The sequence below is a fragment of the Pseudoliparis swirei genome, chromosome 14, assembly GCF_029220125.1.
Source record: "Pseudoliparis swirei isolate HS2019 ecotype Mariana Trench chromosome 14, NWPU_hadal_v1, whole genome shotgun sequence".
Lineage (NCBI taxonomy): Eukaryota > Metazoa > Chordata > Actinopteri > Perciformes > Liparidae > Pseudoliparis > Pseudoliparis swirei.
Genome location: NC_079401.1, coordinates 497,049 through 511,173, shown reverse-complemented (window position 1 = coordinate 511,173; position 14,125 = coordinate 497,049). Strand labels below are relative to the sequence as shown.

General features: G+C 51.7%; 1 protein-coding gene and 1 pseudogene across 2 annotated transcripts; both read left to right on the top strand.

The window, feature by feature from the left end:
* The first annotated feature begins 359 nt into the window (after positions 1-359).
* On the top strand, positions 360-1,559 carry LOC130204314 (frizzled-7-like; annotated as a pseudogene).
* Positions 1,560-1,776: 217 nt separating this feature from the next.
* senp7b (SUMO specific peptidase 7b) lies at positions 1,777-14,079 on the top strand. Of its 2 annotated transcripts, none has more exons than XM_056430952.1 (22): positions 1,777-2,461; positions 2,563-2,674; positions 4,983-5,044; positions 5,123-5,269; positions 5,363-5,457; positions 5,530-5,651; positions 5,735-5,978; positions 6,088-6,173; positions 6,288-6,404; positions 6,475-6,508; positions 6,578-6,775; positions 8,193-8,398; positions 8,475-8,542; positions 8,835-8,951; positions 9,048-9,170; positions 9,519-9,611; positions 10,225-10,301; positions 10,467-10,507; positions 10,699-10,742; positions 10,826-10,894; positions 10,964-11,114; positions 13,852-14,079. In XM_056430952.1, exons 2-22 carry the CDS (start codon positions 2,564-2,566, stop codon positions 13,981-13,983), a joined length of 2,337 nt encoding a protein of 778 aa, XP_056286927.1. In that variant the 5' UTR covers positions 1,777-2,461; position 2,563; the 3' UTR covers positions 13,984-14,079. The 2 variants fall into 2 exon arrangements, with proteins under 2 accessions (XP_056286927.1, XP_056286926.1); XM_056430951.1 differs by having other exon boundaries at positions 5,524-5,651.
* The last annotated feature ends 46 nt before the right edge of the window (positions 14,080-14,125 follow it).

The window sequence follows — 14,125 nt, the reverse complement described above, 5'->3', positions numbered from 1 at the left end:
TACACGATTCTCGATCAGGCCGCACGTTTTGAAGTATTGTGACTCATTAGCGAGGTACGCTGCGGGACGAGAAGTGGTCCAAAGTATTTTCCCATAGATTTTGCTAATCTTTTTTCGATAAACGCCGATTTTTAAACTTAAATGCACAGGATTCCCGATCAGGCCCCACGTTTTGATGTAAACGCTGCTTATATATTATAATATAATGTAAAATAATAATACTGTTATATATGACAGTATATTATAATATTAATATCTTATAATATTTTTATATTATCTTATAATATATTGCAATATTTTACATTATAAAATAATATAATATAATATTATAATATATCATATTATATTCTGATATAATATCCAATAATAATACACTGTAATTTACTTTAATACATCACAGTATAATATAAAACATTCCCGCCAGAAGCCTGTAAAGGGTTAATCTCTGGAATGTGTTCTTTGTGAACAACAACAGGCGGATCTGGATCTGAGCGCTGAGCCTCAGACTCCATTTGTTCTTGAACCAGGACTTTGTTTTCTTTACTGGTCTAGACTCCGAGGGACTAAACCAGTTCAGGACTTTGGTGGTACTTCCTTGTGGATTCTGGTCTCATCATGGCAGCAGAGAGACCCCGTCTGGGGGTCTGGGTCCCGGGCTTCGCTCTGGCGGTCTCGCTCCTCCTGGCCCATCCGTGCACATCTCACGGCTCCTGCCAGGTCATCACGGTGCCGCTCTGCCAGGACCTGGTCTACAACCACACCATCATGCCCAACCTGCTGGGACACAGCACCCAGGACGAGGCCGGGCTGGAGGTCCACCAGTTCTACCCGCTGGTGAGGGTCCGGTGCTCAGAAGACCTGCGGTTCTTCCTCTGCTCCGTGTACCTGCCGGTCTGCACCATCCTGGATCAGGCCCCGCCCCCCTGCAGGTCTCTGTGTGAGCGGGCCCGGCTGCGAGGACCTCGTGATGGAGTTCGGCTTCCGGTGGCCCGAGAGGCTCCGCTGCGAGGACTGGCCGGTCCACGGAGAGGCTTTCTGCGTGGGGCACAAGACCCCCACACCCCCAGACCACCAGAGCCACAGAACCCCAGACCTACGGACCCTCCTCTGTGGATAAAGATGAGACGTGTCAGAGGATGAAGACGAAGATCATGAAGATGAAGATGAGACGTGTCTGCAATGTAAAGGTGTAACGATGAAGATGAGACGTGTCTGCAATGTAAAGGTGTAACGATGAAGATGAGACGTGTCTGCAATGTAAAGGTGTAACGATGAAGATGAAGATGAGACGTGTCTGCAATGTAAAGGTGTAACGATGAAGATGAGACGTGTCTGCAATGTAAAGGTGTAACGATGAAGATGAGACGTGTCTGCAATGTAAAGGTGTAACGATGAAGATGAGACGTGTCTGCAATGTAAAGGTGTAACGATGAAGATGAAGATGAGACGTGTCTGCAATGTAAAGGTGTAACGATGAAGATGAGACGTGTCTGCAATGTAAAGGTGTAACGATGAAGATGAGACGTGTCTGCAATGTAAAGGTGGAACGATGAAGATGAGACGTGTCTGCAATGTAAAGGTGGAACGATGAAGATGAGACGTGTCTGCAATGTAAAGGTGTAACGATGAAGATGAAGATGAGACGTGTCTGCAATGTAAAGGTGTAACGATGAAGATGCTGGCCTGGAAACGGTTTGGTCAGAGACTGAACCGCATTTACCAAGAGTAGAGCACAGAGTAGAGCACAGAGTAGAGCACAGAGTAGAGGACAGAGTAGAGCACAGAGTAGAGGACATACTTGTTATTCTATTTATGGTAGTAATAATACTAATAATTGTTATACTATTTATGATAATACTAATATGAATAGTAAAATTAATATTCGTTGTAGTAATAATTCTGATATTAGTAATATCAATAGAGTTTGTATGCATCTAAAAGACATACAAATACATTAGTATAGAAATAAATAAAGCGACGTTTTCCGTGACGTCATCACGTAAAGCCCCGCCAGCGACGTCGTAGTTTCAGCGGTTTGTCTGAAGTCGCGCGAGAGTTCAGCCGGATTTAACAACACGAAGAAGAAGCGCTGCCGGCGGACTCCGGCGCCTCCAGCTGCCGCTCGGTTGGTCATTTAGATTTTATCGTCCGTTAACGACTCAAACGTCACGTTATTCAACATGAAGACGGAACCGGACGTCGGTCAATCGTCCCGTTAACGACCGAAACGTCCTGTAGTTCACCGTGAAGACGGAACCGGGCCACGGTGACGTGTGTGCAGCTTCACCGGAGCCCGTTCACAAGTCCTCGTCTTTAACTTTCTACGGCTGACAGTTGAACGAATGAATAGAATCTCCCGTGACTGAAGGTGCTTGATGAATAAACTGCATATTGTGGGTCATTCGGCACGCAGATAAGCCCGCAGCGCCCCTTTCCCAAGATGCACCTCTTCCTTTAACAGGTGAGTGCCCGGGAACACAGACGCTGGACACCGGCCAGTCTCGAGACCACCGTGCGGGACGTGTGTGTACTTTGTGTGTACTTTGTGTGTACTCCCATTAGTATGGCGTCTCCCTTCAAGATTCCCAAAAAGAAACGTCCAGTGGGCTCTGACTCCGCCCCTCTGCACACGTCCCCGCTGGCCCGCCTCCAGAGCTCCGCCCCCGCAATTAAGGTGGTATTACTCATCTATGTATTAGTTACCTTCGCATTGAAAATGCCGGAAGGTTATGTTTTGATCGCCGTGTATTTATTTATTTATTTATTTATTTCTTTATTTATTACCTTCGCATTGAAAATGCCGGAAGGTTATGTTTTGATCGCCATTTATTTATTTATTTATTTGTATGCGTGTTATTCGCAAAACTCAAAAAGTATTGAACCGAATCACATGAAATTTGGTTGGATGATTGTTTATTATCCGGGGACCAGTTGATTAGATTTTGGGATCGATCGGGTCAAAGGTCAAAGGTCATGAACAGGTCAAAATCTTTCGCAGAACTCAAAAAGTATTGAACCGAATCGCATGAAATTTGGTGGGATGATTGTTTATTATCCGGGGACCAGTTGATTAGATTTTGGGATCGATCGGGTCAAAGGTCAAAGGTCATGAACAGGTCAAAATCTTTCGCAGAACTCAAAAGTATTGAACCGAATCGCATGAAATTTGGTGGGATGATTGTTTATTATCCGGGGACCAGTTGACTAGATTTTGAGATCGATCGGGTCAAAGGTCAAGGTCAAAGGTCATGAACAGGTCAAAATGTTCTTGAATCGCATGAAATTTGGTGGGATGATTGGTTATTATCCGGGGACCATTTGATTAGATTTTGGGATCAATCGGGTCAAAGGTCAAGGTCATGGAAAGGTCAAACTCTTTTTTTACCATAGCACGATACATTTTGTCCAATTGGCATGCAACTAATGCCAAAATGTTCATAATTCAATGCCCAATCTTGTGATATCGAAGGTATCGCTCTACAGTGCCCATTCTAGTTTATTTATTTATTTGTATGCGTGTTATTCGCAAAACTCAAAAAGTATTGAACCGAATCGCATGAAATTTGGTGGGATGATTGTTTATTTTCCGGGGACCAGTTGATTAGATTTTGGGATCGATCGGGTCAAAGGTCAAAGGTCATGAACAGGTCAAAATCTTAAGCAGAACTCAAAAAGTATTGAACCGAATCGCATGAAATTTGGTGGGATGATTGTTTATTATCCGGGGACCAGTTGATTAGATTTTGTGATTGATCGGGTCAAAGGTCAAAGGTCATGAACAGGTCAAAATCTTTCGCAGAACTCAAAAAGTATTTAACCGAATCTCATGAAATTTGGTGGGATGATTGTTTATTATCCGGGGACCAGTTGATTAGATTTTGGGATCGATTGGGTCAAAGGTCAAGGTCAAAGGTCATGAACAGGTCAAAATGTTCTTGAATCGCATGAAATTTGGTGGGATGATTGGTTATTATCCGGGGACCATTTGATTAGATTTTGGGATCAATCGGGTCAAATGTCAAGGTCAAGGTCATGGAAAGGTCAAACTCTTTTTTTACCATAGCACGATACATTTTTGTCCAATTGGCATGCAACTAATGCCAAAATGTTCATAATTCAATGCCCAATCTTGTGATATGCGAAGGTATGCACTCTACCGAGTGCCCATTCTAGTTACCTTTGCATTGAAAATGCGTACGGTTATGTTTTGATCGCCGTGTATTTATTTATTTATTTGTATGCGTGTTACTCGCATAACTAGAAAAGTATTAAACCAAATCGCATACAATTTGGTGGGATGATTGGTTATTATCCGGGGACCATTTGATTAGATTTTGTGATCGATCGGGTCAAAGGTCAAGGTCATGAAATGGTCAAAATCTTCTTTTTACCATAGCGCGGTCAATTTTTATCAATTGGCATGCAACTAATGCCAAAATGTTGATAATTCAATGCCCAATCTTGTGATATGCGAAGGTATGCGCTCTACCGAGTGCCCGTTCTAGTTTAATATAGATTACCATCTGCCAGCCTTTCTTAAGGTAGTATGTTTGAGCAACTGGCTAATTTAAGGTGGTATTACTCATCTGAGTTTTAGTTTAATATAGATTACGATCTGCCAGTCTTAATGTATATCTGAAAACCTGGCTCATTTAAGGTGGTATTACTCATCTGAGTTTTAGTTTAATATAGATTACGATCTGCCAGTCTTAAGGTGGTATATCTGAACAACTGGCTCATTTAAAGGAGGTACGACTGTTCTTTGCCTGAACTGTAAGTATCTTACGGTGTCATCAGCCTCCACCACCTCCACCGTACCCAGTGACACCGCCCTGCTGGTGTCACTGGGTACGGAAGACCACCACAGAGGTTCCCCTAGAGTCCTGTATTGTTGGTCTTCCAGTCTTTTCATAAGGTGGTATTCATGCTCTGTAGTATTACTGATCTCATGTGTGTTTGATCGTCTTGTTTTGTCCCAACAGAGTTATGGGGATCAGTCCAGCAGAGGCAGAGCAGACAGAGTGCATGCTGGGAGCTCACCGAGGTTTGTAAGGCAGGTCCTGCAGCACATTAAATATTCATCACCATGAAAACCTTCTGAACGCGTTGAACCTGCGTCCAGAGCTCCGATCTTCAGGAACGTCGTGCAGACGCTGCTCGGACTGAGCGGCTCAAACAGAGGAGCTTCAGCAGCCAATCACAGAGCAGTATGGAGCAGCCAATCACAGTCTGGGCCGAGAGCCGAGTCCTCGACTTCCTTCTCACACGGGTAAGTTCACCAATCGGTCTACGGTTATGATTATTAATACTCCAGTGTTTCGTTGGTCGTTCAGTGAGTTGTGATGCTGTGTTCATCCACCAGGTGGCGCCCTATGACAGCATCAGACCGACTGCTTGTGCCTGATGTGACCTCTGCGTGTCCGTCTCCACCAAAGAAGAAGAAAAGTGACCTCACTGGTAACATTTGTGATATTTAAGGTTCTCGTCATCATCCGGGTAGTTTAATATTTAATATTTAATAAGTTTCAGCCGCGGCGACTCCAAGACTCTCCGTCCAGACGCTGGACTCTCTGGCAGAGCTGAGGGGAGAGGGGCATGCTGGGAGTTTGAGTTCCTCACCGTTGGGCAGATGTGAATCAGCTGAGAGGAAGGTAGAGGTCAAAGGTCAATGCTATTGCACAAGAGGAAGAAGATGAAGACGATGAAGGCACCAAATGTTCCTCTTAACCTGCAGCAACAGAAGAAGAACTCGTCTTCATCGGGTTCAGACCAGACGTCAGAAGACGACTTTGTGTCCCCGTCCAGAGACTCTGTGATGTCACCGAGGAGGCGGAGCCTGGACCGGAGGGCGTGGCTTAGTAACCAGATGAACGAGGTGAGAGAGAAGGAGAGGAAGAGGTGGAGGGAGTTCAGAGGGCGGAAGACGAGTGGCTTTCATCTTCACCTGAAGAAAGCCAGAACCAGTCCAACAGAACCCAGTGAGTCGAAGGATCAATAACTGGATCCATCAGAACCGTGTGATTGAAAGAGTTTACCATGAATGAGACCGTGTTCCTCAGCGACTCATCACAGCTGCTTTCCTCTCAGTTGTCCTTTCCAGTGAAGAGGAGGAAGAGGAGGAGGAAGGAGACGGAGGAACCCAGCTGTCACCGAGTGGAGAGGAGGAGCAGCCGGTAGGAGGAGTTCATCTTCATCATCATCTTCATCACACAGATGATCACTGTTAGTGAGTTATTGATCCGGAGGTGAACACTGGTCATCTCAAAGTTCACCTGTGTGATCTCCAGACCTCCAAAGGGGAGGAAGATGAGAACAACCTTCCTCGTCTTCCTCCCTTCCTTCAGCTGGACTTCGTCTCGCTTCACGCCGGCCTGACCCACGCCGACGCCAACGGGAAGATGATGGTGAGTTGTCTTCATCTCGTCTTCATCTCGTCCAGAGGCCAACGAGCTCGACCCGATTCTTGTGTTTCAGATCAACGAGAGCGGCTTCGTCGTCCCTCTGAAAGGTGAATATCACGTTGACGTGTTGAGAAGACGTGGAAACGATAACAAGCCGCGCGGGTTCCTCCTCTCAGGAGTCGAGGACGGGGAGGTCGCCCTGGTGGCGTCTCAGGTCCGGGGTTACGGCGTCTGCGACGGCGGCGTGGCTCGGGGCGGCGCCCTATTGGCCGGTTGGGAAGGCCCCGCCCCCTCACTGCTCTTCCTGTGGGTGACTGATGCTCAGGCCAACTTACTGCAGAGGGAGCTGTCCTCCATCCAGACCCCCGCATCAGGTTCTCAACAGCAGCTCTTCAGTTTCACAGGAACAGAGAGATCTAAGATGTCTGTTTCCATCCTTCATGGAGTCTCTAGAACACCAATCAGATGGCTGCTCTCGGCTCTCGGCCCTCAGTGGGTTCACCCAGAGGCGTCTTCTGTGGTTTCAGCCGGAGTGAGACACGCTCTGCATAGCCTTCATTTACCCTGCTGTCCCAAAACCGCTGGGCAGGAACCAATCAGGTGGCTTCTCCAGCACCAATCAGACCGCGACCACCACTTGGCAAACAACTGGACAACCACTGGGTTACCACTGGGTTACCACTGGGTCAAAACTGGGCAACCACTGGGTCAGGGGCAACCACTGGGTCACAACTGGGTCAGGGGCAACCACTGGGTTACAACTGGGTTACCACTGGGTCACAACTGGGTCAAAACTGGGTCACAACTGGGTCACAACTGGGTCAAAACTGGGCAACCACTGGGTCAGGGGCAACCACTGGGTCACAACTGGGTCAGGGGCAACCACTGGGTTACAACTGGGTCAGGGGCAACCACTGGGTTACAACTGGGTCAGGGGCAATCACTGGGTTACAACTGGGTCAGGGGCAACCACTGGGTTACAACTGGGTCAAAACTGGGCAACCACTGGGTCAGGGGCAATCACTGGGTCACCACTGGGTCAGGGGCAACCACTGGCTCAGGGGCAACCACTGGGTCACAACTGGGTCAAAACTGGGCAACCACTGGGTCAGGGGCAATCACTGGGTCACCACTGGGTCAGGGGCAACCACTGGGTCACAACTGGGTCAAAACTGGGCAACCACTGGGTCAGGGGCAATCACTGGGTTACAACTGGGTCAGGGGCAACCACTGGGTCACAACTGGGTCAGGGGCAACCACTGGGTTACAACTGGGTTACCACTGGGTCACAACTGGGTCAAAACTGGGTCACAACTGGGTCAAAACTGGGCAACCACTGGGTCAGGGGCAACCACTGGGTTACAACTGGGTCAAAACTGGGCAACCACTGGGTCAGGGGCAATCACTGGGTCACCACTGGGTCAGGGGCAACCACTGGGTCACAACTGGGTCAGGGGCAACCACTGGGTCACAACTGGGTCAAAACTGGGCAACCACTGGGTCAGGGGCAATCACTGGGTTACAACTGGGTCAGGGGCAACCACTGGGTCACAACTGGGTCAAAACTGGGTCACAACTGGGCAACCACTGGGTCACAACTGGGTCAGGGGCAACCACTGGGTCACAACTGGGCAACCACTGGGTCAGGCGCAACCACTGGGTCAGAAGTGGACAACCACTGGTAAACCAGTTGGCCTCATGGGGCCAGCACTAGTAGAGGACTGGGTCCCACTGGTAGGACTGGACTGCTGGGTGTAGTCCAGGTGCTAATGAGTCCTCCTGGTCCTCCAGGCCCGGCGTGCTCCTTCCTTCTGTTGGTGTTGAAGCAGCAGCTGCAGGAGCTGCAGGCCGCCCTGCTGGCCTCCATCATGGACATGGAGGAGTACAGGAAGGGCGGCTCCTCCTCCCCTCTGGAGTGGGCCGACGGGCTCCTGCTCCTCCACAGCTGTCCTCCTCCTCTGGACCAGCACCTCCTTGAACTGTTGGGACACTCTGCTGTGAGACTCCTCTCGGTCCGTCTTCTGCTCTTCAAGCTCAAACTCTGAAACATTAACACCACGTCTTCTGTTTCAGGTGAAAAACCACCGGAAGAACAAGAAGCCACAGCCCAACTCCTCTGGTCTGCAGCAGCTCCCCACCAGGTAACGGCCTGGACCGGGTCAGTCTGTTAATCCTGGACCGGGTCAGACTGGCAAACCTGGACCGGGTCAGACTGGTAAACCTGGACCGGGTCAGACTGTTAATCCTGGACCGGGTCAGTCTGTTAACCCTGGACCGGGTCAGTCTGTTAATCCTGGACCGGGTCAGTCTGTTAACCCTGGACCGGGTCAGTCTGTTAACCCTGGCTCAGACCTGTACACCAGGACCAGCTCTGTGAACAACCAGAAGCTAACGTCACATGGTTAGGGTTGACCCTTTGTATGTGGTCTTCAGGTTGATCCAGTACCCGGCGGCGCCGAGTAAAGGCCGGATCACGGTGACGAAGGAGGACCTGGCCTGTCTGAGCGGCGGCGAGTTCCTCAACGACGTCATCATCGACTTCTACCTCAAGTCAGTCGGGAGGAAGTCCATCACGCTGCTGTTACACGTAGTTCCTCTCCGTCGCCAGCAGAGGGCAGAGTTGTGATCGCGGTCGCCCTCCTGCAGGTTCCTCCTTCTGGAGGGCGTCGGGGGCTCAGTGGCCGGGCGGAGCCACGTCTTCAGCAGCTTCTTCTACAAACAGCTGAGCAGACGAAGAGCTGCCGGAGACCACGGCGCCCCCTCTGTCCCGTAAGAGTACTACATCCAGAGTGCAATCCTCTTTAGTCACGTGGAACCAGCGTCATAATAATAACAAACATTTAATCATTGAAGCTTTGCTTCTGATTAAATATGACAGTCGCATTCTGTGTCTTTATTCACAAGTCACCACATTTTCATTTTTCTGTATTTCTTGTGGTCAGTTTGTCATTTTATTTTACATATTTGCACCATTTGAGCTCCGAGCTGCTCAGACTGGTGGTCTGTCTTTGGTCTAAAACGTGTTTACCAGATCTTAATCGCAGAAAGTCTTAAATGTTCTCCGTCCCTCCAAGTGGAGACCAAAGTCAGTGTCCGTGTTCCAATGTGTCTCCACAGCGACCGTCACACGAGGCATCAGAGAGTGAAGACCTGGACCCGCCACGTCGACATCTTCACCAAAGACTTCCTGTTCGTGCCCGTCAACCAAGAGTAAGAAGCTTTCGTTGTGTCTCCAGGAGAACCCCTCAGCTGGGACCAGGTCTTTACCAGACTGTCTCCAGGAGAACCCCTCAGCTGGGACCAGGTCTTTACCAGACTGTCTCCAGGAGAACCCCTCAGCTGGGACCAGGTCTTTACCAGACTGTCTCCAGGAGAACCCCTCAGCTGGGACCAGGTCTTTACCAGACTGTCTCCAGGAGAACCCCTCAGCTGGGACCAGGTCTTTACCAGACTGTCTCCAGGAGAACCCCTCAGCTGGGACCAGGTCTTTACCAGACTGTCTCCAGGAGAACCCCTCAGCTGGGACCAGGTCTTTACCAGACCGTCTCCAGGAGAACCCCTCAGCTGGGACCAGGTCTCATTGCTCAACTTTCTGGGATCTTTTTTCTTCTTCTCATTTGGTCATTGGATGAGGTTGTTGTCCCATTTCTGTCATATTTTCATGTCCGTCTTGTTTTTGTTTGTTTACTCGACCGTCCTTTGAGTTCCCATGTTGAACCGTTCATACGTGTTGGACAGTCTCAGGGTTGTTTCAATGACACACAGGAAAACTGACCACTTCCTGCACAGGTTTCACAATAAGAGTCCGTGATGTTGTGTCTAGAGCTCACTGGTTCCTGGTGGTGATCTGCTTCCCGGGTCTGGAGGAGGTTCAGTACCAAGAGTTCCAGAGCTTAACCGGTGAGCTGCTTTCTACTTCCTGTTTAACCTCGAGGGGCATAAAGTTAAAGATGAGATGTTCTCTAAAGACACGAAGAGAACCCGTCTATCGAATGAAAAACGAGGCACTTCAGGGCTTTTATTGTGAAGCTGCTCCAGGAAACAGATCCTCTGTTTGTGTCTCAGGTGGAGCGCCATCGCTGAGCCTGAGGCCACAGCAGCTGCCGGTACGCATTCCGCTCTTTAAAATCATCTTCAGAGAGACTTGGACCTTATCTGCATGATTTCTTTGCAACATCTGGTCTGTTTTGTCTACGGAAGGTTTTCCTGTTTGTTGAGGAGCTTTATGAGTTCTGATGTTCCAAGAGTTTCAGTCAATGAAGATCAAATCCAAATTGAAAGGTCTCTTATTTTGTAGGAGTGCACTCAGCAGAGCTGGCAGAGGGCCACGGTGTTGAGGAGGTGAGTGTCTTTGTGTTCTTGATGACTTCCTGTGGTGCTTCCTGTTGTGACTTCCTGTGGTGCTTCCTCTCCGTCCTCTGCAGGCCGTGCGTCCTCGTCATGGACTCCCTGAAGCTGGCGTGCCACCAGAACATCTGCCGGCTCCTCAGAGAGTCAGTTCTCTTCTGTAGCATCTGGTTCCGTTGGAGGCCGCGGGTTCTCACGCTCGGTTCTGCTCTCAGGTACCTGCAGGTGGAGTGGGAGGTCCACCGGGGAACCCCTCGGCTCTTCACGGCCGACAGCGTGAGGAGCTGCAGCTGCAGAGTCCCTCAGCAGGACAACAGCAGCGACTGTGGGCTCTACCTGCTGCAGTACGCCGAGAGCTTCCTGCAGGTAGGCCCGCCGGAGAACCACGGGGGAACCACGGGGGAACACGTGGGGGACCACGGGGGAACACATGGGGAACCACGGGGGAACACATGGCGGACCACGGGGGAACACATGGGGAACACATGGGGGAACACATGGGTAACACATGGGGGAACCACGGGGGAACACATGGGGGACCACGGGGGAACACATGGGGAACACATGGGGAACCACGGGGGAACACATGGGGACCAGGGAACACATGGGGACCACGGGGACCATGGGGAACACATGGGGACCACGGGGAACACATGGGGACCACGGGGACACATGGGGAACACATGGGAGACCACGGGGGAACACATGGGGAACCACGGGGGAACACATGGGGAACCACATGGGGAACCACGGGGGAACACATGGGGCACCACGGGGGACCATGGGGAACACATGGGGGACCACGGGGGAACACATGGGGAACCACGGGGGAACACATGGGGGACCACGGGGGAACACATGGGGGACCACGGGGGAACACATGGGGAACCACGGGGGAACACATGGGGAACCACGGGGGAACACATGGGGGAACACATGGGGAACCACGGGGGAACACATGGGGAACCACGGGGGAACACATGGGGAACCACGGGGGAACACATGGGGAACACATGGGGAACCACGGGGGAACACATGGGGAACCACGGGGGAACACATGGGGGACCACGGGGGAACACATGGGGAACCACGGGGGAACACATGGGGAACCACGGGGGAACACATGGGGAACCACGGGGGAACACATGGGGGACCACGGGGGAACACATGGGGGAACACATGGGGGACCACGGGGGAACACATGGGGACCACGGGGGAACACATGGGGAACACATGGGGGACCACGGGGGAACACATGGGGGACCACGGGGGAACACATGGGGAACCACGGGGGAACACATGGGGAACCACGGGGGAACACATGGGGAACCACGGGGGAACACATGGGGAACCACGGGGGAACACATGGGGAACCATGGGAACACATGGGGAACACATGGGGAAACCACGGGGACACATGGGGAACCACGGGGAACACATGGGGAACACATGGGGACCATGGGGAACACATGGGGAACACATGGGGAACACATGGGGACCATGGGGAACACATGGGGAACCACGGGGAACACATGGGAACCATGGGGAACACATGGGGGGGAACACATGGGGAACCATGGGGAACACATGGGGAACACATGGGGAAACACATGGGGAACCATGGGGAACACATGGGGAACACATGGGGAACATGGGGAACACATGGGAACCATGGGGAACACATGGGGAACACATGGGGAACCACGGGGGAACACATGGGGAACCACGGGGGAACACATGGGGAACCACGGGGGAACACATGGGGAACCACGGGGGAACACATGGGAACCACGTGGGGAACCATGTGGGGAACACGTGGGGAACCACGGGGGAACACATGGGGAACCATGGGGGAACACATGGGGCACCATGGGGGAACCACGGGGGAACACGTGGGGAACCATGTGGGGAACACATGGGACCACGTGGGGAACACATGGGGAACCATGGGGGAACACATGGGAACACGTGGGGGAACACGTGGGGAACCATGTGGGGAACCACGGGGGAACACATGGGGAACCATGGGGGAACACATGGGAACACGTGGGGAACCATGTGGGGAACCATGTGGGGAACCACGGGGGAACACGTGGGGAACCATGTGGGGAACACGTGGGGAACACGTGGGGAACCATGTGGGGAACACATGGGACCACGTGGGGAACACATGGGGAACCATGGGGGAACACATGGGAACACGTGGGGGAACACGGGGGAACACGTGGGGAACCATGTGGGGAACCACGGGGGAACACGTGGGGAACCATGGGGGACCACGTGGGGAACACATGGGGAACCATGGGGGAACACATGGGAACACGTGGGGAACCACGGGGGAACATGTGGGGAACCATGTGGGGAACACGTGGGGAACCATGGGGGAACACATGGGGAACCATGGGGGACCACGTGGGGAACACATGGGGAACCATGGGGGAACACACGGGGAACACACGGGGAACACACGGGGAACACACGGGGAACACACGGGGGAACACACGGGGAACACATGGGGGAACACATGGGGAACACATGGGGGACCACGGGGGAACACATGGGGAACACATGGGGGAACACATGGGGAACACATGGGGGAACACATGGGGAACACATGGGAACACATGGGGAACACATGGGGAACCACATGGGGAACACATGGGGAACCACGGGGAACACATGGGGACCACGGGGAACACATGGGGACCACGGGGAACACATGGGGAACACATGGGAACACATGGGGAACACATGGCGGACCACGGGGGAACACATGGGGGAACACATGGGGAACACACGGGGGAACACATGGGGAACACATGGGGGACCACATGGGGAACCACGGGGGAACACATGGGGAACCACGGGGGAACACATGGGGAACCACGGGGGAACACATGGGGGACCACGGGGGAACACATGGGGAACACATGGGGAACCACGGGGGAACACATGGGGAACCATGTGGGGAACACGTGGGGAACCATGTGGGGAACCATGTGGGGAACCACGGGGGAACACATGAATCTCAAACTCAGAACCAGGTCATTTTGAGAGCTTCTGTCTCTCGGCACTGAATGCAGCTCTCTGATTGGCTCCCCAGAACCCCGTGGTGCACTTTGACCTCCCGTTGCGGTTGGACAACTGGTTTCCACGGCAACGGGTGCGTCAGAAGCGCGAGGAGATCCGGACTCTGATCATGAAGATGCACCGGAGCCAGGAGGGGGGGCCCTGAAGTTCTACTGCACATGTTTTACTGCGTTATTTATTAGTCTAGTTTGTTGTGTGTAAATAACTTTATACTGAAAATAAACTGTGACGTCAAACACAATGTTCTCCTAAATGTTGTAATTGTACGGTTCTTGTTTTTTAAACGG

Coding starts and splice junctions, on each gene's coding strand:
- senp7b (XM_056430951.1), top strand. CDS start 2,564: ATGGCGTCTCCCTTCAAGATTCCCAAAAAGAAACGTCCAGTGGGCTCT. Junction 6,776..8,192: donor CATCCAGACCCCCGCATCAG/GTTCTCAACAGC, acceptor CTGGTCCTCCAG/GCCCGGCGTGCTCCTTCCTT. Junction 9,612..10,224: donor TTCGTGCCCGTCAACCAAGA/GTAAGAAGCTTT, acceptor TGTTGTGTCTAG/AGCTCACTGGTTCCTGGTGG.